The sequence below is a fragment of the Pollachius pollachius genome (assembly GCF_949987615.1).
Source record: "Pollachius pollachius genome assembly, chromosome: 1".
NCBI classification, from domain to species: domain Eukaryota; kingdom Metazoa; phylum Chordata; class Actinopteri; order Gadiformes; family Gadidae; genus Pollachius; species Pollachius pollachius.
In genome coordinates, this window is record NC_136934.1 from 7,477,861 (window position 1) to 7,505,478 (window position 27,618).

The 27,618-nt window shown below is 45.6% G+C and overlaps 4 protein-coding genes across 6 annotated transcripts in view; 2 read left to right on the top strand and 2 right to left on the bottom strand.

Annotated features, from left to right (window-relative positions):
• The window catches only part of ssbp2a (single stranded DNA binding protein 2a), a 45,902-nt gene extending 45,421 nt beyond the window's left edge, over positions 1-481 (top strand). For both annotated transcript variants that reach the window (XM_079743542.1, XM_079743543.1), the window contains one exon: positions 1-481. This exon is cut by the window's left edge and continues 1,290 nt beyond it. The gene's annotated coding sequence lies outside the window, so the exon portion shown is untranslated.
• A 4,633-nt stretch (positions 482-5,114) lies between these two features.
• Positions 5,115-7,620, top strand: LOC307088112 (uncharacterized protein). Its single transcript, XM_079753908.1, has 6 exons — positions 5,115-5,266; positions 5,577-5,734; positions 6,011-6,078; positions 6,210-6,338; positions 6,568-6,663; positions 6,923-7,620. The coding sequence occupies exons 1-6, from the start codon at positions 5,156-5,158 to the stop codon at positions 7,042-7,044; spliced, it is 684 nt and encodes a 227-aa protein (XP_079610034.1). The 5' UTR covers positions 5,115-5,155; the 3' UTR covers positions 7,045-7,620.
• Positions 7,621-10,338: 2,718 nt separating this feature from the next.
• Positions 10,339-12,895, bottom strand: f2r (coagulation factor II (thrombin) receptor). The gene is made up of 2 exons (XM_079729910.1): positions 12,764-12,895; positions 10,339-12,319 (listed from the first exon to the last, which is right to left on the bottom strand). Exons 1-2 carry the CDS (start codon positions 12,828-12,830, stop codon positions 11,076-11,078), a joined length of 1,311 nt encoding a protein of 436 aa, XP_079586036.1. The 5' UTR covers positions 12,831-12,895; the 3' UTR covers positions 10,339-11,075.
• A 160-nt stretch (positions 12,896-13,055) lies between these two features.
• The window catches only part of iqgap2 (IQ motif containing GTPase activating protein 2), a 35,322-nt gene continuing 20,759 nt past the window's right edge, over positions 13,056-27,618 (bottom strand). For both annotated transcript variants that reach the window (XM_079744845.1, XM_079744844.1), the window contains exons 17-38: positions 27,428-27,595; positions 26,992-27,134; positions 26,289-26,459; positions 25,879-25,962; positions 25,682-25,753; positions 25,010-25,079; positions 24,712-24,920; positions 24,294-24,437; positions 23,980-24,143; positions 23,398-23,622; positions 23,002-23,142; positions 22,330-22,414; positions 21,722-21,951; positions 18,083-18,215; positions 16,931-17,033; positions 16,459-16,606; positions 15,857-15,944; positions 15,536-15,748; positions 15,010-15,170; positions 14,727-14,858; positions 13,889-13,997; positions 13,056-13,789 (exon numbers count right to left, since the gene is read on the bottom strand). In XM_079744845.1, the coding sequence (XP_079600971.1) occupies positions 13,676-13,789; positions 13,889-13,997; positions 14,727-14,858; positions 15,010-15,170; positions 15,536-15,748; positions 15,857-15,944; positions 16,459-16,606; positions 16,931-17,033; positions 18,083-18,215; positions 21,722-21,951; positions 22,330-22,414; positions 23,002-23,142; positions 23,398-23,622; positions 23,980-24,143; positions 24,294-24,437; positions 24,712-24,920; positions 25,010-25,079; positions 25,682-25,753; positions 25,879-25,962; positions 26,289-26,459; positions 26,992-27,134; positions 27,428-27,595 (3,107 nt within the window). In that variant the 3' untranslated portion in view covers positions 13,056-13,675. The remainder of the gene's footprint in view (positions 13,790-13,888; positions 13,998-14,726; positions 14,859-15,009; positions 15,171-15,535; positions 15,749-15,856; positions 15,945-16,458; positions 16,607-16,930; positions 17,034-18,082; positions 18,216-21,721; positions 21,952-22,329; positions 22,415-23,001; positions 23,143-23,397; positions 23,623-23,979; positions 24,144-24,293; positions 24,438-24,711; positions 24,921-25,009; positions 25,080-25,681; positions 25,754-25,878; positions 25,963-26,288; positions 26,460-26,991; positions 27,135-27,427; positions 27,596-27,618) is intronic.

Here is a 27,618-nt window from a genome sequence, read left to right on the forward strand (position 1 = left end):
ATAAACTGTGATCATAGTATGGCTTCGAGGGAACGACGGTATGAAATGGTATGCAGGCTTGTTTCTAAATCAATGTTTTAGGCCTATTTCACTGCCCAAGTTGTATTATTGTTATTTTTATGTATAAATCGATTTTTGCTTGTCAACATTTTATGCTCCCCCTCCTTTACAGAAAATGTACAGTTCGCAATGTAGCTCCTCTGTCTTAATATGTGTATTTGATAATATTTAACAAAAAAAAAAAAAAACGTGACAGAGAAAGGCAAAAGGCATACATTGATCATCACCACCAATAGCAGGATTCTGTTTGTTGTTTGTATTCTCTTGAATAAGTCATACATTGTAACAATAGAGCCCGTATTTGTAAATTTTGCTCATCATTTGCAGTTATTTCGCATTACGTGGGACTTCATATGTGACGTGATCATTTTCTCTCTTTTTTTATTATTCTTTTATTATGTTTTGTAAATATATTGAGAAGTACTACATGAGTTTCGAATATACTGATAAAAAGCCTCTCATCCCTTGAAAGAATCCCTAGTGTCTGCTCATTACTATTTGGAAGTGTTGGTGTGTGTGTGTATGGGTCAGGGGTCATCTTATCCAGCTCCAAAGCATGTCTGCTATATTGTTAGCATGATAAACAAAAAACTTGTGATTTGTCCCAAAACAAAAACATTGGACTATACTCAATCGTTTTAGGTCTAAGGAACGAATGCCGACATCATTACTTTTAGTTTGTCCAGTTTCGGGCAAAAATGCTGCAGCTGTAATCTGCCAAAAATATCTTTATGGAATCCTTTGGGGCAATAGCACCCAGTCAATGTATGCCCTCTAAAAGTGCTTGTTGTAGCCATTGAAAGGCTCAGATTACATTCTAACAAACAACGATAGATTACTTGATATGCTGACATTACTTGTTTGAATTATTTGTTTAAATAAAAAATAAAAAGGGTTTGGTTTAAGGTTAGGTTTAAGGGTTTAGGGTTTGAGAGTAGGGTTAGGTTCTGGTTGGGTTTTAGGTTTAGGCTGTTTAAGTATTTTTATTAACAGTTCTTATACTCCATGCCTACACAACAACATTTCCACAAAGGTTTCAGTATTTAGCAATATGACCACGGTGCATTGCTATATATTTAACTCGCCTGCTGTATCGTGATATACATATTATCACCAAAGCAACACGGTACATTGGAGCATAGCGAGCCACTAACGGTCGCTGGGATCGGATTGGATTGGCCTGCTGGGGCAGAACCTCCTCCAGACCAAGGGACGGACCCAGCTGGTGGTATCTGGGCCAGGTCACCCCGACTACAGCACGTACTGAGAGGTGGCCCAGGAAGACCTCCGCCCATGGGGGACCGGCGGCTTATTAATCAGATGATAGAAAAGAAACATTCCATCTTGGGAAACAACACATTTTGTTATGTCTACTTTTACAATTATTTTTATTTTTTTGCTACAGGCGGTAATTAGAGACCTCTTCTTTGGTGCTATTGATGTTTTGGTATTTTCAAATCTGCACCGAATGCTAAAAAAAAACAAAGTAAAAACTAAATTAAATCCGTTTAGGAATTCAAAGCCAGTAGTACAATTTAGAAAGCAGGGAATTCATTGTCAAATTGATTGCTGTGAATTTGTGAAACAAAAGCTTGTTACTGAAGCTAAACTGTAAAACCGATAACTCTGCTTCAAATACACAAAAACAATAAACACCTGTTGCATCCCGCTCTCTCTAAATCTTCTGGTACTTGGGGGCCCGGCCTGACTTAACCCTCCTCTCCTTTGGGGGCCCCGGTGGGCCCTGTAAGGACACAACCCTTCATCCTTGGGTGACAGTACACACACACACACACACACACACACACACACACACACGCACACACACTCTAACTATGCATAAGCGCTACAGGTGTCTTGAAAAGAAATATATGACTGCAATGAATTATCATTATCAGTATTAAAATAAATGTAAACTCTATCCCTGCAGAACCAAGCTTTTGGGATTCAGGAAAAAGGCACAAGTCTGCCCCATGCCGCGACTGGAGACAGATCAAACACTGAGCGACAATAACAAACAGGCTCTTTCAGGACAGCCTGTATCAGTTCAAGGCAAACGTAGACGGAAACACCACACGATCCCAGTGCCTACTTTCCCTTTCAAATGCAAAAAATATTTTCTTAGTTTTTTTCTCTCTTTCTCTTCTCTTCTCCGCTCTCTCCCCCCACCCCCCAACGCCCCCCTCCACCCCCCGGGTGACTGTCATGTGCCACAGAAGCCCTCCTCTTCCGAGACCAGCAACGAGACCGGTCTTCTCCTGTATATAAGCCTCCTCTGAGCTCCTGAACGCTACAGTCACTGTGCTCCCTTCGTCGCAGCATCGGTCCACCCTCAGCATCGGTCCAACACTCAGCATGGCTCCTCAGCTGGTCCTCGCTGCCCTGGCTCTCGCCTGCCTCGGCGTCGCCTCCCAACCCGACTGCAATGAGTTGGTCAAGCCCCTGGCGGATCTCGGAACGGTGAGTTGTCCTGTGTGTCAGAACACCTCAGTCCGGTGAGTTGTCCTGTGTGTCAGAACACCTCAGTTCGGTGAGTTGTCTTGTGTGTCGGAACCGTGAACAGTCCTATGGCGCACTGTTTTTATGTATGTATGAGCTTGCGCTGTTAAAAAAAACATGCTCATTTGAACTTACAACTATACTTCTTGGAAACATTGGTCATCAGATGCTATGATATGAGATCTGAGAATGAGATGGGACAATGTGTTTTTTTTTCTCAATGGACTAGTCTTTAGGGAAATGGATTTTCTACGCGGGGACCACGGATACAGAGGAATCACTGGCCAAACTGAAGACCTTAAGTTCGTCCTGGATTCATCCGAAGCGCTATCCCACTGATGGCCCCGAAACCTTGGAGTTTGCAGACAGAGTGTAAGGTCTCGATCGTTGTAAAGGCGAAGCCAATCTGGGTTTGCACAGACTTTGTTGACTTCTCTGTTTGCAATAGGAAACCAACAGAAAAAGTGTATTCATTTTCTTCTTTTTGTATGAAGGTGTAAATAATCCAATAAGCGTTCTAAATAATATCATCCCTTGTCTCTCTAGGGACGGAAAATGCATTTATTTCGATGCAAACCTCACCGCCGTAGGAGACAGGCTCCACTTGGCCTGTAAGTACAAACACTGGCTCCACATGCTCTCTCAAAACTGCAGTAGGGTCTCTGACACGCAGGCTGTGTTCCCCTTTCGTAGACACCTTCGAGAACCACACGTTCCTCATGGACGGCCAGCATCTTGAGACCTGCCCCGACTGCCTCCTGTGGACGGACACCACCACGAGCCCCGGCCTACCGGACAGAAAACATCTGTTCATCTTCAGTAAGTGATTGGCTAGGTTTCATTGTCCGCATGTTTCAAATACAATTTCTCTTTTGGCGAAAGAGACAAAAATACTCTTGGGGTAAAAACAGAATTGAAATTGAAACATTTTGAATGAGTGGGGTAACTGAGGTTTCCATCCAGACTACACATGATCTTTGGCTCAGTGAATTACCACAGAACAACCACCACAGCCGACCCCAGCTAACCCTTCTCCCTTCTTCCCCGCTCTCGCCCTGTGAACAGCCAGATCCAGTAACTTGAGCCTGCCCGACCTCAAAGTGTTCAAGCAGCAGGCCGCCTGTCTCAATTTCACCTTAGGCTTGCACATGGGTAGCACCACAGGTGAGATGTCCTTCCCTTCATCTCGAACCAAACAAAACGCGCCAAACAGCCTTTTTTTTGTGCCATTACCCACTCCGCCTGGTTGTTTACTGAGAGTCTATGACCTCTGATGATCCGAGATCTGTTACTCCACAACCCACGCACCGACTCCGTCCTCATGGCTCGGTGAAGGAACTAACGAAGCCACCGGCTCTCCCTGTGTTTCAGATCTGTGCCCGGAGGAGAAAGAAGAGAAACCAGAGAAGGAAGACGAGTAAAGACCTGTTGTTTGAATCTGTAGAACCTGTTGTTCTTTCTGAACTTTGTTGAATTCACACACAGAGAGGCTAATAAAAAGAATGTACCCTTAACATCTTTGTGTGATCATTGCGTGAACCACTCGCATGCAGACGTGTCAGGAGGAATATTAACACGGGGATGCATCCTCATCAGGGTCTGAAAGGGACCATTGATCCAATGAGGTTCAAAGTGTGTTTACAACCACGCAGCAACACAAAAGAGGCCCAGGGCAACGTGACACAATGGGCAAATCAAAAAATCTATTTATTTGCGATTCAGTATTACTATGCAGACAAGTTGAGACAACCACATATAAATCCATGAACTTAAGTTTTACATTGGCCAATCATTTTTGGATTACTTTGTATTGTGTGTATGTGTGTTTGTGTGTGTGTGTGTGTGTGTGTGTGTGTGTGTGTGTCTGTGTGTGTGTGCGCGTACGTGTGTGTGTGTGTGTGTGTGTGTGTGTGTGTGTGTGTGTGTGTGTGTGTGTGTGTGTGTGTGTGTGTGTGTGTGTGTGTGTATGTGTGTGTGTGTGTGTGTGTGTGTGTGTGTGTGTGTGTGTTTATCAAGACAGGCTATTCACAGGCTATAAAAAGGCCCAGCCCTTGTAGCTTTAACTTTCTCCCTTGGCTGGATCTGCCAGTGTTATGTAATGGGGTGACATACAGCCATGCTGAAAGGAACTGAGCACAGGATCTGAAATCTCTGTACAGGAGGGGATTCAGCCATGTCTCATCCATGTCCAAGACTATTTGTTTCCATGGGTATGCAAACAAGAGTGTGTGTGAAAGTGTGTGTGTGTGTGTGTGTGTGTGTATGTGTGTGTGTGTGTGTGTGTGTGTGTGTGTGTGTGTGTGTGTGCCTGTGTGTGTGTGTGCTTGCGTGTATATGTGTGTGTGTTTGTGTGTGTGTGAGAGCAAGAATATGTGTGCGATTGTATGAGTGCGCAGTGTGTATGTATGTGTGTATGTGTGTGTGTGTGCGTGTGTGCGCGCGTGTATGCGCGCGTGCTATCGTGCGTGCATGTGCGCGTGTGTGTGTTTGGCCCAGCCCACTGTTATGGAACACCTCCCCTGGTGCTTTTGAGGAGGCACACTTTGGCAGCATCCCTGACGTTACAGTCCTGCTCCCTACGCACTCGAATCTGACCATGGCTACACAGCTTGCCGTAGCTCTGTTGGCACTTACCTCCCTCTGCGTCGCAGCCGAGCTGGACTGTGACGAACTTGTCAAGCCTTTGGTTCTGGACAGCCACAGCCCTGTAAGTATTTGTCCTTTTCTTTAACTGCGCTGATTGCTGCTCGCCGTCAGACGCATGAAGTTTTAGCGTGCATAGGTTGTAGCTGCTTATTTTTTTCATTCTCTAGATTTAATTTGGCGTCCAATCTTTATTTTCTTAAAACTTCATAGCCACTCATCCTTCAAACGATATAATGTTTGACAATTATAGGACCATGCATTATTTATTTTTATAGACGCGAATTCGATACGTAATTCCATGTTCTCTTTAAATTGCCTCTTGTCTCTTTTAATAGTTCTCTTTAACATTGATCCGTTATTGTGTGTGTCAGATTTATGGAAAATGGGTGCTTCATGTGGGGGCGTGGGACAAGCCCGACCTGAAGAATGAGTTGATGGCTGTGAAGAGCTCCTGGGTGGATTTATCCGCCTCCACAGATACTGGAGTCATGACCATCTACTGGGCAGACCGCCTGAAGGGAACAACTGAGTAGGAATCTCTCTCTCTCTCTCTCTCTCTCTCTCTCTCTCTCTCTCTCTCTCTCTCTCCCTCCCTCTCTCTCTCTCCTTCTCCCAGACACACAAAATAAATATAAATATAATACATATAAACGTTTTCTTGTGATCAATTTTATTTTCATTGTTTTATTAGTATATTATTTGTTTATATTTACAAGTCATTCCCATACAGTTGGCACCTCATAAATCCCTCTTTCAATAATTGAATTGATATTCAAAGCAGATACGGTTTGTCCCCCTCCTGCAGCGGCGACGACAAGTGCCTTCAGGGAGTGGCCAACGGCACCATCTCCGGGATGACCAGCCACACCACATGTGCGTCATCCAACTGTTTGAAGAGCCTGTTTCTTCGGTCTCGTTCAGAACAAAGCGATCCAAACCGATCACACCGATCGGCGAAACAGCGCTAACGCGTCGACACCTGTCGTTGTGTTTTCCGTTCACAGTCAACATCAACGGCCACACGTCCTACCACGAGGGCAAGTACTACGAGTCATGCTCTGAGTGCCTGCTGTCCGAGGACACCACCCTCCTCCCCGACGGGGAGACCAAGGGCCGCTACCTCTTCCTCTTCAGTGAGTTGTTCCGTTGATTTTATGGTCCCTGCCGCGCTTATCATTGTGCGCAACAAAACACTCGTGCTCAATCCGCTTCACGATTCCTTTCTCTCTCTCTCGTTCTCGTTCTCTCGTCCTCTTTCTCTCTCTCTCTCTCTCTCTCTCTCTCTCTCTCTCTCTCTCTCTCTCTCTCTCTCGTTCTCTCTCCCTCTCTCCCTCTCTCTCTCACACTCTCTCTCCCAAACAGCAAGGACCGGAGGACTTGAGCCGTCTGAGCTGGAGAAGTACAAGAAGCAGGCTGAGTGTCTGAAGTTCGTCCCCGAATTCTTCTACGGAGGCACTGGTGAGCAGAACGAAATGTATAGCCCCTCATTCCCTTCAGAACCTTCCTCTCGACGGATCAGAGCATGTCAGCAAACTTAAGACATGGGCTGCTATTGTGACGTTGCCTGCTACTTATTCTCGTTTTGCATCATGTTGGGATCTGCTGTTGTTGCAATAAAGAGTGTGAATCTAAACTATTACCGCTATCTCTCTCTCTCTCTCTCTCTCTCTCTCTCTCTCTCTCTCTCTCTCTCCCTCTCTCTCTCTTTCTCCTTCAGACCTATGTGCTGACGAAAGGGAACCTTCTCAACCCACTGAGGAAGTTGTGGAAGATTCCCCTGCGCCTCCCGCTGCTGCTCCTGAGGAAGAGGGAGAGACCACCGCGCCTGAAGCTAAATAGACAGCGTCAATCCCTCCCCCCCTCCCGCCCCCCAAACATGAAAAATTAACAACTGTCGCTGTGCATAGTGACTGATAGACCATGACTCATGAGCGCGTGTCAGTAAGAGTGCATTGGTAGTTAAAGGGGACATATCATATGACCAGGTGTGAGTGTGATTAGCCATTACAGGTTTGAAAATGTGCAGCATGGTGACATCACAGGTGGCCGCGTCACACATCTAGGTGGACACGCCCACTTGTGATGTCACAATGCTGCACATTTTGAAAACGGCTTGTAATGGCTAATCACAATCACACCTGGGGGTATGATATGTCCCCTTTAAGTTTGACTAGTCCCCCATAATAGTTACCGGTATATATTAATATTCTGTCTAAGTTTTGTTGGGCTAATGCCATGTTAAGACAAGGTAGTGAAAACGCTTGAAAAACACTGATCGATAAGTTGGGAGAGGTGTTTTGTTCAAACTGGTATCTTACAAATGTGTATGCAGTAGTTGTGATGTTCTGAAAGATGACTTCTGTGGATAAATGTAGGATTATTACGTACATACAATAAATAAACATTAAATCCTGATATGTGTTTGGTGCTATTTTAATCCACTACAGTATCGTTCATATCCATTTCAATGACTTCTAAGGTGAGCGGTTGAGATGTAAGGACAGCTTGTGTCGACTCATCCCTACGGACTAACTCTGTGCTAAGCAGGGATGGTTGTCCCGGCAACATCAACGTCAACAACGGTGGGACAAAGTGAGGGTGTCAAGCGACTCTTATGTAGTCCCCACCTCAACACAACATGGCCTACAAACTTCCCGGCAAACCTGCAGAGGGTGGCTTTGGAATTCCCCCCCGACCGGGACTAAAGACATGTCAATGGGCCAGAGTTCTTTCCAGGGCAAGAGCAAGTAGCTATGGCAGCCAACCACGCCAGACTCCCCAAGGAAGCCATTCAGCAGAGTGAAAGAAATCTGCATGGCATGTGAAAGGCGACTTTTGTTTGTTACTTCTAGAAGGGCCATAAAATGTCTTCCCCTTTCCTATTCATCGTCGACCTCACCAGCCCTCTCCTCTTCATTGCCTCCGCCGTCCTCTTAATCACCTCTTCCTCATCACCTCCTCCTCCTCCACATCACCCCCATCCTCCCCCTTCTCATCACCCCATCCTTCCCCTTCTCATCGGCCCCCTCCATCTCCCCCTCCGCCTCCTCCTCCTCCTCATCACCCAACTCCTCCTCCTCCACCTCCTCCACCTCCTCATCCGCCTCCTCCTCCCCCAACTCCTCATCTCCCCCCTTCTCGTTCTCCTCCTCTCCCTCCTCCGTGACAGCCCTCCTCTTCGTTTTTCCCCCCCTCCCAACCCTTCCCTCCTCCTTTCCTCCTCCTCCTCTTCCTCCTATTTCACGTAAGCACTTGCAATGTTCTGAACCTCTGGAGTCTAAAGTTTAAAAAAAAGAGGTGGTTTGGCTCTGCTGAGACTCTGCAGCCCCGCTCAGTGCTTTGGTGGGCTCCTCGTCCTCTCCATTCATCACTTCACCTCTCCAGCTGAAGATGGATGTGTGCGTTGCTGTGTTGCTCTTGGCGCTCGCACCCCTAGGTGCCGCATCCGCACCCGACTGTGAAGATCTGGTCAAACCGTACATACCAGAGGACTCCACGCTGGTAAGAAAGAAAACGAAAAAACAAAGAAACGTTGACTCATGCGAACGGCTGTTGAAAATGAATTGAATCATCGTTTATTTCTTTTGATCTTTCACGGTCCCATGATTACAAAATGTTGTTGTACATGCAGGTGTTTGGCAAGTGGGTGTACGTGATGGGGTCCGGCGACCCCATGCCATACCGTAAGGCTCTGGACGCGATGAAGAGCTCCTGGATAGAGCTGTCTCCCACGCAGGACAGTCAGCTGGTGACCCTGCGGTGGGGCGACCACTGCTAGTAAGTGCAGTCACTTTATTATAATTACTAGATTTGTTTAAATTGTAGAAGCATTTGAAATAGTATGAGGGATACGTTAGTGGCACTCATCTGAAAACAACAGCAATGGGTTTGTTGTTAAATTACGTTAGCGTTTTTTCAAACATTTTCCTTTTTTTGAAATGGTCTCCTATGTTTAATTTTCTTCCTCACGTGTCGATGTGCCACTTCTGACCTTTCAGTAACCGCTGCATCTACGGAGAGACGAATGGGACAGTCTCAGGACTTGCGACCACATTCCGCAGTAAGTTGCCTATAAGAACACTACTACTATACAATACGATAACAGAACTTTCCTTCGGGCCATTAGCAAAAACACTTACCAAGAATACTATTGGAAGATAATATCAATCAACTTAATTTCAACAATAAAAGCCGGTCTTTATCAATAGATATGCCCTACTTTCACAGCATAGAAAACGTTGTATATTCAATGATCGATCGAATGATATACAAATCCATTTATGGTGTTGTTTCCCAAGAGAATCTGTCCAACCACAAAGGGCATATCCTCCACACATGCCCTGACTGTCTGCTGTGGACAGACACCTTTAGGAATGGAGACGCAACTGGAAGATACATCATGCAATTCAGTAAGTCCTCATCACAGCCAAACCTCATATTTCTTAACGTTCATGGACTTACCTCTAGCAGCAGTGCCTCCTTATTTCCCAATATTTCAATTGCACCTGTGTTGTTTTTTTTCTTTTTCTCTATTTATTTTAGCAAGGACGGGTAGAATGGATTCAAAGGATGTTGACATTTTCAAGAAACAGGTTGAATGTTTGAACTTCCCGGAAAATTACCACAGCTATGATGGTAAAACAGGTCAGTGCCTTCATTTACGCCTCTCTTCTTCCGACTCTATTAAAGTATGGATATATATGGTAGAATCCCTGCTTATTACAACCCCCTGATCACAAGCTGACTTCCCATGGAAGACCTGATTTCCTATGTAACCACAAGGTGGTAATGTTGTGAAGAGAGATGCACCGTTTCCTTAACATTCTTCCTTACAGCCATGATGTTCTTAGAGTAGTGCTAGTATGCAGTAGATGATCAGGAAATGCCAGTGGAATAAACATCCTGTGTGATACCCTTCACTGTTCATGCAGCAAAAATGATGCTTCAGAATATTTTCTGTTTCTTCCACAGAGCTGTGCAAAGACAAGGAGCGTACGGAATAAGCAAGGGTAAAATGGAGAGCGATGTGTCTTTAATACTAGTAGACTAACAGGCAGAACAAGAAGGAAAGTAAAAGTATATTTGCTTTGCTTTTATTGTCAACCAAATAATACGGTTTGGGGATCTCTCGCTAATAAATACTTATTAACAACGGATTCAATAAAAATGTATAATTTACAACTTTATTGTGTCTATAATCCTTTCAAAATGCAAATGTGTCTATTTTTCCTGAAAGGTTTCCCTTTCTTTAGATAGGTAGACAATATGACCTAGATGTCTGGCTAAAGCTTGCTCTAATACGGTCTTGATATAGACTGCAAGAGGTTAATCAATGTGTAAAAAGTTTGTTAAAAACAAATTAGTTATATGTACACTTAAAGTGGCAATCTCAATGTTTTCAGTTTTGTCCTCTTTGGCAAGACCTTTGGCGCTAGGTGGTCATTTTTCCCACAGATACAATCACAGTGTTGCCCTTGTAACATTCATAATACTGCAAAAGCAAGGGCTCAGTGGGCCATAGGCTCCATCACCTACATGCCACCCTCTGTCCGCGATAGAAAGTGACTTAACAAACATTTATATACATGAACATCATTGAGATATACACTTTTGGCAAGGTGAAGTAAAAAAAAACCAGATGAATACAGAAAATTCCGCCACCACCAGGTACTGGAATTTATATATACTGTACTTCAGAGCGTAAACTGTACTTCAGAGTGTGTTAGTAGCCTCTTCCTTCTTTCGATCATATACATCTCACCTACACACAGCACTGCTCAAATGTCTGCTGCTGTTCTCTTGAAAAACAGCTGGTCACAGCTTCTCCTCCGCACTCCAATCTCACTCCATCCTCCCATCCTCCCATCGCCTCAAGGGACCAGCTTCCTGCACTGGTCCCTTAAGGTCCTATCCTGCACGCTCTCCATCTGGGTTGACCTGGTGCTCTGGGTCGGCCTCCTGCCGCTGCTCAGTCGGCTGCTAGCGGAGCGCGAGGAGCCGGCCTCCTCTCCGGCCAGGCCTCTACATGTCAACAACGCCATCACCTGCCTCTGGCACTGGGACGAGCCAAAGTAGTAGATGAGGGGGTCAAGGCAGCAGCTGAGGGTGCCCACGCACGTGGAGACGAGGTACGCCAGGTAGGACGCGTCGGCGGCGGCGTGGCGCGCCAGCTGCAGGTAGTGGACCATCATGAGCACATTGGAGGGCGCGAAGCACGCCACGAACACCACCAGCACCGCCACGGCCATCATCACCGCACGACTCTTCCGGGAGCGGTGGCTCACGTCGGCGGCGGCGAGCGCCTGCACGATGCGAACGTAGCACGCGGTGGTCAAGACGAGCGGCAGGAAGAAGAAGAGGCAGGTGTAGGCGGGGAAGAAGTACAGGTAGAAGGAGCGCAGCTGCTCCGTGTCCTGCACGTCGTGGCAGGTGGCGATGCCCAGCTCCGGCAGGTGGACGCTCTGCTCCGAGATGAGCAGGGGGGCCACGCCTCCCAGGGCCAGCAGCCACATGGCGGCGCACGTGGTGTAGGCCGTCCTCGGGCTGCGCCACGTCAGGGCGTCCAGGGGGTAGACGACGGCTAGGAAGCGGTCGACGCTGATGCAGGTCATGAGGAGGACCGAGCAGTACATGTTGCAGTAGAAGGCGGCGGTCACGACCCGGCACAGGGAGCCCCCGAACACCCAGTTGTTGCCCTGATAATGGTAGGCGATCTTTAGGGGGAGCACCAGCACGAAGAGGAGGTCGGCAAAGGCCAGGTTCAGCATGTAGATCACCCCGGTTTTCCTCGGACGCTTCCGGCGCAGAAACATGATCACGGCGGCGAGGTTGAGGGGTACACTGACGATGACCACAAGCGTGTACACAGTGGGGACCACAACGGTCGATAGGTTTCCTTGGAGGAATTCTTTGGCCTTGGGTGAAACTTGAAATTGTTTCTTTGTGTCGTAGGAGGTGACGGGCCCTTCCACTGTTGGCTGCCCGCTACCTGAGCCCGAGTATTCATCATCAAGCCCGCTCCTGCTCTCCAGCAAATCCAAGTATTCCCTTATCGGCTCATCAGTGACCGTTACGTAGTGCCCACCAAACGTCCTCGGCTTGGGCACGATGGAGCCTAGCAAACATATGATTGATGAATTACAACTTTGTTGCATCATGTAGGGACATATTATTTCATTAAATCTTTTACAGTGTACATACAATAAATATATAAAATATGTCCCAACATGTTTTATTCAAAACCTGGCTTACAAAATGCTTAACAAGGACATATCCAATACATGTGTAAATTTGATTTGATTTGAATGTATTGGACTCATGTGTCCAAGTCAAGCACTTTGTAACCAAGGTTTTGAAAGGTGCAACATAAATAAAGCTTTACTTACTTACATGATAATATAGACAGATATAATAACACGTTCATGAAATGCTAATTGACATGACCAACAGCGGATAATGTAAAGATGATATTGGGTCATTTGAAACAGCAACGGAGTGAATACCTACGACGAGTCATCTGCAATTTGATGGCCGATCACATTTAAAACAGCGAACTTACCATTATGAGGAATAAATGCGGTGGTCTGCAGAAAACACAATGCAAATATAACTATCGTCTGATCCATGTTTTTTCCTACTTTAACGGAATAGAATTGGTAAAAAAAACAGACAACTTTGCTGCTCCCGATAAATTCCCCGTATTGTTTAGTTTAGAAAAGGAGCGCCTCGTCTATCGGCCACGCCCCCATTCCCTGCCACGCCCCCCTCCGTGAGGAAGTGTCGAAAGTAACTTGAGGTGAAAGAAAGGTCATTCATATTGGAGCAAGAGACACAGATTTAGACATTTGTCATTTATTAGCACTGAATAACAACTTTATATTAGAGAAATATTTTATTTATCACTTATACTTTTCTTTGTCTACCTAAATATCCATCTTATATCACGTTTTTAATTTAAAAAAGTTTCGTTCTTTAAAATTGACCGATATGTATTTTCTGAATTAAAAAGGCACTGGTAAACTACTGAACATCAGCGGTCAATGCTGAGTAACAGGGCCGTTTCTACTAAATCCCTTTTAAATTCAGGTCAAAACTAGAGATTCAATGTATCTTCACAAAATAGCTTCACATATAAAACATTCATAGCCTACCATTGTAGGTCTACAATTTAAAATACATATATTCCATTTACAATCGGCCAGTGGGAACAAAAATAACTGAATACAAACAAGCATAAGAAACGTAATTAGACATCCAAATAAACTAATTAAAATTACATTTTGGTATTAAAGTGAATAAGCCAATCAGGGTGAAGCACCACAGCTGTAGAGTCCCCCAGTATAACGATCGCTGCACTTCCATGTGCAACTTATCAGTCAGCTTCCACACCTCAGACCCATTCACTTTCCGCTCCACTGTCAGAAGGCGCTTTTAAAATATCTAATATTTATTGAGTTGCTTTTGTCTCCCCTCACTTCCCATAGAATTTCTTGTTGAGGAGGAAGACGAGGAGGTTCACATTCACTTTGGCTTTGTCAAACATCTTCATGACGGCGACCCCGTCGTACTGTAACTGGAGCAGGTCCTGCACATAGGAAACCCAGAAGGTTAACAATGACCTTATCTAATAATGTGACTCAAATAAATGATTAGAGGAAAATGTAAGCCAGGAAGTTAGTTTTACCTGGAAATGAAGCTGGACCTTCTCCATTTCAACTCCCATGAACTTGGCCTTCACCTCAAAGTCTCCCACCTCCTCGCTCGGCGCAATTTCAAACATGACATTTTTGAACCTGAAGCGAAAAACATTTTCAATGAAAAAAGGAACACATTTATTGTCAGTTATTGAAAATATTGTCTAGGCAATTCCTTTAGAGCGTTGACATTAAGACCTGCGCAATGTAACTTTTTCACACTGTTGACAATATCTCATCTTTTCCCCGGCAGAGCAAATGGATTGAGAGGAAGAGAGAGATCCCTTTAATTAATGAGTTTTAGGAATAAGGGAGAAGTAGCAGTAGCAGTGAAAAAGTTAGAGAAAAAGTTATTTGAATGCAAATTGTAAGAAATGCCATAGACATCCTTCAGTTTATGGTGATTTAAATGCACTGAGAATATTATTAATAGTTTTCAGCGCATGTCTACAATATAATCTTAGCCAATTAGATTAAGGACCGCTAGCTCCTGGCTCATTTAATCAGGGCATCCCTTCTCTGATTGGTTCAGGAAGCCATCTTGCCTGTCAATCACAGGTGCTTGAATGACACTCTTCTCAATGGCAGAGAAATGTAGGGGGGAGGGGTAGGGAAGGAGGGGACATTTTTCAAAATCTTGCTCTTGCCTTTTGGTCTCTCTTTTCATCTCAAATCTAACTTACATCATCTTTAACAGTCATGGATATTGGATCCAAGGATATGACCATGGAAACATGTTCTACTGAATAATTTGACCATGAAAGTAGGGAAACATGTTCATTTTGGGTTTCTCCTTCAGTTCCCAGAGCGAGAGGCAGCTGAACCTACTGGTTGGTCTGCAGTCCCTCTATCTCCAGTATGACTCCTTTTTCGTGGAGCCGGGCGCCCGTGTACTTCAGCGACTGCTGCTTCAGCTTCTTACTGCCCTTCTCCGCCCCTTTGATGGACCTCCGCGAGTTCCTGGTGACAACGCACAGCAAAAATTATGTATACATTTGTCACTATAAAACTAAGTGAAATCGTGACAATAGCCAACGTTCGAAACGCACACACAGAATCAACCTCGATGCTCGCCACGCAGGGGGAAACAATGAGGGTAGGGAGGACTCACTTCCTGTTGAGGTTGTCCAGGCAGGTCTTGATGTACGTGTCGTAGTAGTTGGTCTGGTCCTGGTAGAAGTCCGCCTTGGAGTTGAGCGCTATCAGCGTCTGCTGGAGTTTCACCAGCTCCGCCTTCCTCCTCTGCCGGTAGCGTCTCTGGTAGCGGATGTCCTACACACGTGGAGATAAACAACGTTGTTCTTACCGTGCTTCAAATCACAGGTTGTGCTAAAAGCGAGCCATCATCGTGCTGAGCGGCTTTTGGTAAATGGACTGCATTTATATAGCGCTTTTTTTGTAACCTGAGGCCACCCAAAGCAATTTACAATATTGCCTGACATTCACCCATTCATGCACACATTCACACACCGACGGCGGCGTCAGCCATGCAAGGCGACAGCCAGCTCGTCCGGAGAAGTTAGGGTAAGGTGTCCCTTGCTCAGGGACACCTCGACACTGGAGCTGGGGATCAAACTAGCAACCTAGTAACCAGCCAACCCGCTCTACCTCCTGAGCTCCATGCCGCCCCTTTTCACCTTTGATATTTCGTTGATGAGGTCCTGGTACTTGCTGCCCTCGGCGATGCAGCCGGCCTGCTCCAGGGTGCGAAGGTTCCTCAGGATCTTTCTCTTCTTCTGCTCCAGAGGCAGCTGGGCGTCCTCCTGCACCATCTGGTTGGTCTTCAGCCCCTCTGGCGTCTGCGCGTCCTGCACCGCTCGGCGCTCCACGATCTGGGCATGCTCAGATTCCTGAATGTGTGTGGGGGGGGGGGGGGGGTAACTCATTTTATTGAGCGATGTAAGTGTTTATTTAAGGCTAGACTTCAGGGTGTTCAGAAGTGGAGGAGGCTAAGTCACCTGTGCAGCAGCTGCAGGAGTTTCCAGGGTCTGAGTTAGTGTCTCGCCGTGCTGGATTCGTATCACATCCACGATCAGCTTCTTGGTCCTGGAACAGAACCATCAAACGTTTGGTTTTGGTTTCTTGTTGTCGTGAAGGAAACCAATGATTTACATTCCGACAAATGCAAAACAAAAGTAGGATTCTGTTTATAATTGTTAATTGTTCAATATTTGACTCTTATCTCATTTAATCTCCAAACACACTTCAACATTCGACACAGTATATCTCATGAAATGCTCAGAAACCAACTGAATGAATGCAACATTTTGAGAATTTCAAAATAATTTCACATTTAACACACCAACATCATTAACATGAATAAGGGACATCTGTAAAATTGTTATAAAATGTCTGTATCTTTAAAGGCGAAATAAACCCAGCCAACAAAGCACTTCCTGTGTTGGCAGGAAGTGATAGCGAGGCTCTGAAGACACACACTGTGACCCCTAGTGATATCTGCTAGCGTCAGACGGCGGGTATAAATACACAGAAGCAGCTAGAATAATTTATCTTCTTCCCCATGACTGGCAAGCATACTTTTGTTATGAAGAGGACATACTTTGTCATGAGACTCTTCAGGTCCTTGTCGTCCCCTTCCAGAAGTTCAAACTTGCTGGTCAGGGTGAGCGAGATCTCCGTCTTGGCCAGCTGGCTCAGGGTGGTCTCCCTGTTGGTTTTAGACTCGCCAGAATCTAGGGCCCCCTCGCCTGGAAAAAACCGTCGTAGTATATAGTACACACACACACACACACCCCTATGCCAATTAACTAAATATAAATATAAAAGAAAAAAAAGGAATTCATTCATTTGGCCGTGTGTGCGCGGACATGTGTGTGTGCAGGCTTATGTGTGGGTGTGTGTGTGTAGATGTGACGGCGTGTGTGTAGGTGTGTGGGTGTGTGTGTGTGTGTGTGTGTGTGTAGATGTGACGGCGTGTGTGTAGGTGCGCAGGCATGTGTAGGTGTGCAGGCGTGTGTGTAGGCGTGCATGTGTGCGTGCGAGAGTGTGTGTTTGTGTGTACTGGTGCGTACCCAGCAGTGCCTCCACATCAGAGACCTCTCCCAGGTCCTGCAGCAGCTCATGGAGCAGGTCGCTGCGGTCGGGAGCAATTGCCCCCAAGTGCTCCAGCAGCAGCTAGACAATAAACACATTATGATGCACTTTATTCATGTAGCGGCGCTTCACCTAGAACACAACTAGAACGTATGGTATATTACATTGAAACTTCATTGCCTTACAACAGAGACGGATAAAAGGGAGGCAGGCAAGTTCTGTGTTTGAATACCTTAACCATCACCACGTAACTCTCTTAACTAAAGTGACATAGTAATTATATAATATGATCTCCCTTCAACAACCTGAAAGAGGTTAGGTTATTATATTGAGAGTATGCTTGAGGATGCAATGTGTTCAAAAACAAAATAACATCTCAGAAAACATGAAGAATAACATCAATAGGATATCCTACAAGGACATAAAAAAATGGCGACCATGCCTACAAAATACAACAATGAACAGCTATGAGGTTCCAGAAAATTTGGCTAAAATGATTCATCCTCATGTGCTCTTCCTTTCCCAGCTTTTGAAAACTACATCTGTCATAAGATAGCAGTCGTAGATAGAGGGCCGCTATTTCACATACCCTAATTTCACATCCTTACAACATCATGGGAAAGAAAGTAAAATGGATGATCTGTTGTTACAGGCACAAGATCAAGGCTGAGAAAACATCTGTTCAAATCAAATCCTGCGGTGCGGTGGGGAGGGCCTGGTTTTTTGGGAGGGTCGGGTGAGGCCGACGACAAGAGAATATCTGTTAACCTCTCGGTGTCTCGATTCCCAACATTGAGCGAAGGACCGGCCCAGACTTTCTTCAAAATATATATATATATATATATATATATATATATGTATTTATTTATTTATTTTGTCAGAGCTTATGATTAATCTATTTCTGTCAGCATTTAAAGAGAATTTTGACAAATAAGAAAGGAATATAAGAAAAGGGATATAAATAAAATGCCTACCCTGGCTTCTGGGAAGGTAAGCAAGGGGGAAGAAAATATACTAAAACGAAAATGGAGATGAAAGCGGAAGGAAGACAGAAGGGTTAACCGATTGTCAGAAAGAGCATCACATCGCTGACGGCGTGTGGCTAGGAGCTGCACATGCTTTGTTTTTACCGAGTGAGTGTTGATGATCTCCTCTATGGAGATGTAGATGATGGGCTTGCTGAGCGTCACCATGTCAGAGTACTCGTCCACGTTGAACTTCTCTTCGGGCTCAGGGACGTCACAGGCCGCCTGGAAGAACTGCCTGCGAAGCACATTAGGGAAGGGAGGTCAGACGCCACGGCCCATTTCAATCAGCACGCCCATCCTCTCCTCTAACTAAACACCTCTCCACCTTCAATGGCCCTGAGAGTGGAGGCGCACACAGAGGGTTTGAGCAGGAGTGACCTCTGTAGCGAAACAACTGAAACCAGAGCAGGAGGAACTCTGCTCAGGCAGGCCGTTTCGTACTACTGTTGTTCCCTAATCTTTTACACGAATCATAGCAACGGCAGCTTCCATTAAAACAGTGTTCTCCTTTTGCAAAACTGACCTTTTGCAAAAAGAAAACTTTTCTACTACTATCGGTACACTCAGAAAGACCTAATGTGGATAGGTCTTATTCAGGATTGGTTTCACACTAGGGCAAAACATTTAAAAAACACGACAATCAAAATACTCCATGTACGTTTTGGCATCATGAAATCATGTTACATTTTCATGTATAACATTATGTAAAATATAATTACTTTTCTCTCCTTTTGATCTTTTTTACAAAATTGATTAAAAAATGTTGTGTCTTCTAAAAAGGCCAACTATAAGAATATGCTTACAGTTAGCGTAAGTTACTTACAGTTCGTATAATATACAAAGTTAAATCTTTGTTAAAGTTAAATAAATCTCACAGTGCTGCTCCACAGTAGAAGTCACCTCTCTGACGCTCGGACAGATATCGATAAGTTCACTTATTTACTTTGAGCAGGTGTGGCGTGAGTGGGACCAATCGGTTATCAGACTGTGACATTTGAGGGCCGGCGGTTTCCATGTGAACAAGCAAGCCTTGATTAGGACAATCGTGGAAAACGATGAGATTTTGTGTGCAGCGTGACGATCATAAAGCGGGGGCCAGGAGGGTGCAGAGGCGTTTATCGGAATGATCTCAGACTTCCTGCTCTTGCGTCAGCGGCCTTTTTGAACGCGATGGCTGGTCTGGGGAGGTGTGTTAAAAAGAAGTCATCTCCCCTCTGCTGAGCGAGCGCTTTCCCTCAGCGGCGCCTTCCTGTGCCAGGCGTACTTCCTCCCGCTGCCCGCCAATCCATCAGTACAAGCCGTCCCTCACCCTCACCGGGACACTCGGTTCATCACACTCTCATTTCACCTCATTCCCTCCAGGGACTCGACCGGGCAGAATGTTTTTTGGATTGGGCATAAACTGCCCAGTATCGTTGACCGGGGAGCCTTTGCTGTTGTGTGACTTACTGCCATTACCCTCAAAGGACCATTCAGAAAACCATTGGAGAAAGAGTTGAAAAAGGGTTCATTTGAAAATGTGTCCTGCGCTTCCTCAGTTCAGCAGAGCCGAGAGAAACATGTTATATTTTGTTTTACTCTACTCAAATCGTTTTTCAAACTATTCTATAATTAATATAAATTATATGTTTAGTGACCATGCGCCAAGTTTACATGGTTCTGGTGGGGAGAAGAAACTGAATATTGAGTTGAAATAACATCTATATTTATCTTTACAATATATATAAAAATAAATGTGGACGTGACAAAAAAAAACAATATCAAGCATAAATACACAATAAGTGACAGACACAGGCAACCAGTAAATGCGTTCAATAACTAGTAAATGGCTGCTGTATTAAGTCAATAGCATTGTTGTAGAAAATAGCACTGTTCAGTATTTTCTACATACTTTATGCATCTGTATTTGTATCGTCTATCATGCCCTGCTGCAAAGAAAGTTTCCCTTATGGGACAATAAGCCATCTAGCCATCTTATCATTGAGATTAACCTATAGTCAGCGGGATATACTGCGTCGTCAGCCGGAGAGACAAGAAATGAAGCTCACGCGACATGATAAGCAACAATTACAAACAACCACTGTCCTTTCAACAAAAGATAAGGCAATGGCCGCAGATAAGTCTGCACCTCAAAGCTACTTCCCTTCTTAACCAATGTCAGTAGCGTGACATGATTCTAGTTCCTGCTCATCGTCCAGCTCAGAAATTATCTATTGAATTGTGGGACGTTTACTTCTTAATTGAAGGCAACACATACTTTAAACCTATGTATTTCAACAGAGTGCACATAGGAAGCTTGAGCCTGACTGCTAAATATGCAGGACATCGCACACAGCTGTTTCGGCAGGGCGTGGATTTTGTCAAATCGTTTTAACAGAGCAAAGCATACGGAGCAGGAGGCTCGCTTTTTTTATGGCTTGCTTTAAACATGACAGAAATACATTCTCCATTTTGGGTCCGTCCCAACAAGGCTATGTGTTTTGGGCTTTACCCTAAAATTAATTAACTACTAACTAACTAATTAACTATTAAACACCTGAACCTCTCTAGGTCTAAGAGATGTAGTTGTTCATGTGTGTCTCCCCCTCACCTGAACCTCTCTAGGTCTGAGAGATGTAGTTGTTCATGTGTGACTCCCCCTCACCTGAACCTCTCTAGGTCTGAGAGATGTAGTTGTTCATGTGTGTCTCCCCCTCACCTGAACCTCTCTAGGTCTGAGAGATGTAGTTGTTCATGTGTGTCTCCCCCTCACCTGAACCTCTAGGTCTGAGAGATGTAGTTGTTCATGTGTGTCTCCCCCTCACCTGAACCTCTCTAGGTCTGAGAGATGTAGTTGTTCATGTGTGTCTCCCCCTCACCTGAACCTCTCTAGGTCTGAGATGTAGTTGTTCATGTGTGTCTCCTCCTCACCTGAACCTCTCTAGGTCTGAGAGATGTAGTTGTTCATGTGTGACTCTCCCTCACCTGAACCTCTAGGTCTGAGAGATGTAGTTGTTAATGTGTGTCTCCCCCTCACCTGAACCTCTAGGTCTGAGAGATGTAGTTGTTCATGTGTGACTCTCCCTCACCTGAACCTCTCTAGGTCTGAGAGATGTAGTTGTTCATGTGTGTCTCCCCCTCACCTGAACCTCTCTAGGTCTGAGAGATGTAGTTGTTCATGTGTGTCTCCCCCTCACCTGAACCTCTCTAGGTCTGAGAGATGTAGTTGTTCATGTGTGACTATCCCTCACCTGAACCTCTAGGTCTGAGAGATGTAGTTGTTCATGTGTGTCTCCCCCTCACCTGAACCTCTAGGTCTGAGAGATGTAGTTGTTCATGTGTGACTCTCCCTCACCTGAACCTCTCTAGGTCTGAGAGATGTAGTTGTTCATGTGTGACTCTCCCTCACCTGAACCTCTAGGTCTGAGAGATGTAGTTGTTCATGTGTGTCTCCCCCTCACCTGAACCTCTCTAGGTCTGAGAGATGTAGTTGTTCATGTGTGACTCTCCCTCACCTGAACCTCTAGGTCTGAGAGATGTAGTTGTTCATGTGTGACTCTCCCTCACATGAACCTGTCGTAGGTCCAATAGCATCCAGCTGCATCCCCAAAGCTGGGGCCTGTTGAAACCTGCCACAACACAGGCCCCTCTGCCACACCAGAGGCCCTGTTGCCCCACCACAGGCCCCGGCTCTGGGGCAGCAGCTGGATGATACTCCGTAGGTCTGGGAGACGTAGTTGTTCATGTGCATCTCCCCCTCACCTGAACCTCTGGTAGGTCTGGGAGGTGTAGTTGTTCATGGGCGTCATGTGCGTCTCCCCCTCAAACAGCTTGTTGGCGGCGGCGTGCTGCAGCATCTTGGCCACGGAGCCCAGGTTGCGGCGCTGGTCCGAGTGCAGCTGCCCGCCGGCCGACATGTCGATGATGTCGAAGCCGTCCGGCGCCACGATGGCGGGGTTCATGTAGCGGTAGTACAGCAGGTTGCCGACGATCTGGGCGGAGGGAACACAGCGCGTCACAGTTTGTGTTCAATCGATTACCGAAGCAATCCGCCAACGCCCCGACGTACTTGTATCGACAACACGCACATGTGAGAAGAGGAACGTCTTTGCATAAAAAAAGATATATAAATATATAACGTGATATATGATTGTGCAATCACTGCATTGATTGCTAAACTGCATTATTTAATAAGAATGAGAATAGTTTTTATCAACTCTGAATGTCTGATTGTAAATAGAGGAAAGAAATACTGAATCCAACACATGTGTATGTATGGAGACAGCCCAGTTTGCAGAAGAGACAGATGAAGATAAGAGTCTGTGATAAGAGATGATAGGAGAACGACGATGAGTGGACGAGCCCTGTACCTTCAGCAGCTCATCCTCTGTGGCGTCGGGGAACTTTGCATGGAGGCTGTTCTTCAGAACTTTAGCTATGTATCTCATGCCATAGCTACATGCAGCAACACAAAACAGCATGGTGGGACGTCAAACACAAACCAAAACAACATGCAAAACCTGGTGACCGTTAGTGATAGTAACATTTGATTGTGAACATAAAAATGGAATGCAAAACCACGCAGATGACAATCGAGATCCATTTCATACAATGTGGATATGTCATTTTTTTTTTTTTAATGGGTGAAATAGATAAACATTTTACATTCATTTAAGCAATGTAATTGTATGTATTTTCTCATCCCTTTCAGTCCACTCGCCCCAATGAAATGTGTGCCACATGGGGGCCATCTAGTGGACGTCACTAGGATATTTCCCTCTAACAGTTGCTATCCTCAAATTCCCGTCAGATAAGAGTAATACAAAATATTGTTTATGTTGTGTTGATTATTTTCACATCTAAAACAACCCAAAGGAAATAATCGAAAAAGACAAAAAGATACAGCACAGCCACCAAAGTGTCCTCACCAGTCAACCATCCGTGGGAGTTAGGCAGGGCAGTTAAGAGCGAGGCACAAAAATAAAAAAGAACGAAAACATGGAAACCGTGACCTCGACATCAAAACAGAGCGGGTCACTTACGGGATGTTGTCCAGCGAGGAGAAGATGGAGGAGAGCACTTTGTCTGTGGCCGCGCGCAGGGCCTGGCTGGAGGCCTCTAGCCGGCTGCGCACCTCCTCATGGGCCATGGCCTGCTCCGGGGTGACCTCGTAGGGCAGCTTGCTGAGGGGAGAGCCACGGGGGGGGGGGGGGGGGTCAGAGAGGGACAGGACATCTCAGGCCATGTTGTTTTCTTTGTTTTTTTGGACTATTCCTCCAAAAGAGCATCTGCGGTCATGCACTTACATGACACAGTGCAATAAGATATAGAGATATATATATAGTTACACAGCCAGACAGGTAAATAGTCCTTATTTAAAAATAATGACAAAAAAAACAAAACGGATTGAACTAGGTGGAAAGGGGGAGGGTCCCCACCTGGCCTCGCCCGTGGCCGTCTCCAGCTGGTTGACCCAGGCCTTGTACACGTCCACGGGGCTGGTGTTGATGCCCAGGTTCTTGTCCTCGATGATGTCTTTGACCACGGGCGCCAGCAGCTGCCTGAGCGTGTTGTGGCCCCGGGCCCCTCGGTTGAAGCTCACCACCATCTTGATCACCGTGGGGTTCCCCGTCACGATGTCCTGGATCTGGTCCACCTTGGAGCTGGGCGGGAGACGCAGAGGATAGAGTTCACGGTGTCAGAGGGGATGTCCGGGGCAATGGCATCTCTTTGTTCAACAGAAATAACACTTAATTACCAACAAAAATCTGTCATGTTACCGCCTATCTGATTGCATCTTGTAGACGGGTTTGTACAATGGATTTGACTCTAGATTTGAAATGTCACTTAAGACTGTAATTTCAGTCAACATTTTCTAATGCCGCTATTAACCCTATATGACCTCATTAGAGGATTTAACACAAGAAAGGCCCATATCAGAAGAACTAACAAATTACAAGTCCCTGATGTCTTAAGAACTGAAACAACACACGCGTGGCACGTGAGCGGCGGGGCCTCACTTGATCTCCTCCTCCAGGGCGGTCTGGAAGAGCTTCAGCAGCAGGTACTCCTCGCGCTGGTTGGAGGCGTAGTTGTACAGCGTGAAGATCACCGTGTCCATGAACTTGGTCGACTTGTTCTGGGGCATCTGGAAGATGAGCTTGGCCAGGTAGGACGGGTTGGTCTGCGGGAGCGAGCAGAGGAGGTGTGTGCCGGTAAACAGCATGTGAACGAGCGGTAAACTACTCGCTCAACCACAGGGTCAGTTGTGAGAGGGAGGTGACTGGAGAGGGACACTATGAGCTGCTTAGGGCCAGTGGTCGTGGCCACTCACCTGGAGCAGGTAGAAGAGGTGCTGGTACGCCTCCAGTTTCCTGCGCTTGCCTTTGCTCAGACCCTTGATGCCGTAGCGGTCCGCGGCGTCCGGCTCCTCATTGCTCTTCTTGTTCTTCATCTTCTTACTGTGCGAGACCACGTCCTGTCCACAGGAAACCGACACAGCAGCACCGACGAAGAAGGAAATACATTGTTATCATTGAAAAAAAAAGTGCAAGGCTAAAGGGCTGATTGTGGTTCCTCGTCGACACACCACTAGGACCACGCGGTCGCTTCGACGCAGTCGTGAACCTGTTTTGGTTCTGCGTCGAGTTTTAGTGAGCGGACCAATCGCGGCCCTAATAAGCCTTTAAGGATGGATTTAAATCATTGCATTCAAGCAATGAACACAAGTGTTTATCAAGAGTCTTAGGAACCTGCAGAGTGATCCGGTTCTTCACAAGCAGGCCGATCTTGATGTCCATCAGGTTCAGGTCTTTCTCCATCTGCTGGTTGGATCGGATCTTGGTGACCACTTCCTCCCGCAGACGTGTCACGTCCTGTTCCTCCTGCAGGTCAAGGCTGCTCTGCTCCAGCAGGTGGACGAACTTGCGCACCACGGAGAGAGGCGGGTCCTGGGCCCCGGCTGTGAAGGGGGGGCAGAGGCACATGAAGGGGTCACGACCCCTGGAGGGGATAACATGCAGTGAGGCGGCTGAGGGAGATCCGACTCACTGAGCGTTCTGTAGTCCTCCCGGGCCTTGTTGGCCTTAAGATAAGCCTGGATCTTCACGATCTCTGTTTCCTGGAAGCAAAAGCAAAAAACAAGTGTTAGAAGACATTAATACAGTGCTTCTCAAATAGTGAGGTGTCAGTGGGGGGGGAGGAGCGCGAGCGGCAGGGGGCCCTCATTTTTTTATGAGTTACTCATTTTATTTTAGTTGAATTAAATGTTAATGTTAAATATTGGTGCACACAAGAAAGAGATGTTTATAAATCATACATATTTTTGAAAGGGAATAAGCTGATGAAGCTGACAAGTGACCAGTGTTTACTGTTTACAAATATTTGGAATATCAAGCAGTCTTGTTTAAATGTTACAAATTGAGTTAATAAACTAAACTTGGAATTTGTTTTGAGTTCATTTTATTAATCTATTTTGATAATAAGATGATTGTATGCAGACTGCTGGTGCCAACTCATACAGTGGTTTTGTACAGATAAATAAATATCTGCACTTTCTCAACAGTATTTCAATTCAGGGGGGGTGCGAAAAAAATTCTGTCTCCTAGGAGGGGGGAATGACAGAAAATAATTGAGAACCACTGCATTAATACATGAATTATACATTATCCATAGATTTTATATTTTTTTTCGGGGAAGTTCGAGAGAAATCCGGTGACTTACATGTTCTCTGAAATACTGCAGCCTCTGAGTGTATTTGCGCCGGGCTTTCCACATTTTCACAATCGACTGGAGCTGAACAGGAAACAAGCGTCTTTCAATTGGGCTATATTTGAAAGGTCATGCAATAATTCATTTCATTTGTGCAGGACAGAGCTGGAAAAGCTCACTAGGGAGCTTTCCAAGTTAAAATGAATTACCTTGACCACAGATCCAACATTGCCTTGCAAAACGGCCAGTCTGTCTTTATACAGCTTTCTTTGTTTATACCCTTTCAGACACGCCTACAGGAAAATAAGAAATAAAGCAACAATCAAAAGACAGAAGGGAGATATTAGGTTATAAAATATAGTTTGTGTAAACTATAAAAAATAGTTTTAACGGTTAGTGCATTTCTAAAATTGTATATTATTTAGAAGACAATTTTTACTTACTATTCAAAACATAAATAAAAGCTACATATATCTTTATCTTATGTGGTATTCTATTCATATTTATAGTACAGTACCACAATGAGCATAATTTGGGATTCCCATGAATTCAATTGGGATTAAATGCTGTATTATTTTATACTATTTGCAGTAATCATCCACACTCTCCACTGGTGTACCTGTAGTCGGACTATGTGCGGTTCTTGTTGCCGTAGATACTCCATCCGCTGAGTGTGAGCCCTCCTGACCAGGTAACCTCTGACCCGGGCCTGAAGCAAGGTCACCAGGCTCTCATTGGCCACCCACAGCTGTTCCCTGTTGAACTCTGACGTCACGGAGTTGACAACAGTCTGGAGGTGGGAAACATTATCAATTACTCATTATTAAAAAGGTGGGCCGCTAACAAGGACTTTTAGGCCTGGATTTACACAGAGTTTCCTGTTTGTTACGCAGATATTTTACCTCAGAAAACTTGAATGAAGCCTTTAGAAGTGGATTTTCATAAGTGCCTTTATGCAGTTTGCTCATGTTGATTGGGACACTTTTTTACAGTTTACCTCTTTGGCCGAAATTGTGTTTTCCAATGGCGAGTTTTAGATCCCTGCCTCCGGCAACAGGATTGGTCGAACAAATTATGACGCCAAAGAAATTTAAATCGACTGTTAAAGCCAGATTCAAGCTTGTCTGCCAGCAGTCTATGAATATTACGGCCATCAAAAGTCAGCTTTGTGAGACGACCTCATGTTTGACTATCTAAAGCACATTGAACCAAATAAAGTACATGAAACAAATGCTGAATGCATTATAAATAAAGTTGATTGGAACTGAACCCTTAAGAGTTCCCATAGTGTTATTAAGCAGGTATAAGCCAGATCCAAGTACCTGGATCTCCTCTTTACTGAGCTGGCCATCTCTTTGTTGGAAGCCCTCTGGCTCCAACCAGGTGCCCTCTCCGCTGTCCAGGTTGTAGAAGTAGTCATAGCTGTCCTTGACGCAGTGCCGGATCCACACGCCGTCACTGCTGCCTGGGAGGAGAGGCAGAGAATGCACACATTAACAACCGTTTGTTTTGCACGGCTGCCGGGTGAAGGAAAGCTGCCGTGTGTCAGTTCAAAGGTCGAAATGGCCCGTAACCCTAACAAAGACGGTAAATAAATCGATTTAGCTATTTTACTATTTAGTCATGCAGCAGTCAGTGCTATCCAAAGCAAAGTGATTGTCATGGTATACATTAACGACCAGGCAGGGATTAGGTATCGCACTCATGGATTGCTACAAATGACCCAAACGAATAGATTATCCTGACCGCCATAGTTACCTGTGCCAGCGAGGTCTGCCTGTGTCTGGGCGAGTTCGGTCTGGTAGGCGTCAGCGCATTCCGGGAGCACTCCCCTGAGTGCGGCGCCGGGGGCCTGCAGGGCCTGTAGTGTGTCCTCGGGGACACCCTGGTCCACCTTCCTGTTGATCTCTGCCACCGCCGAGGCCACTGCCAGGCACAAGGGGTTCAAA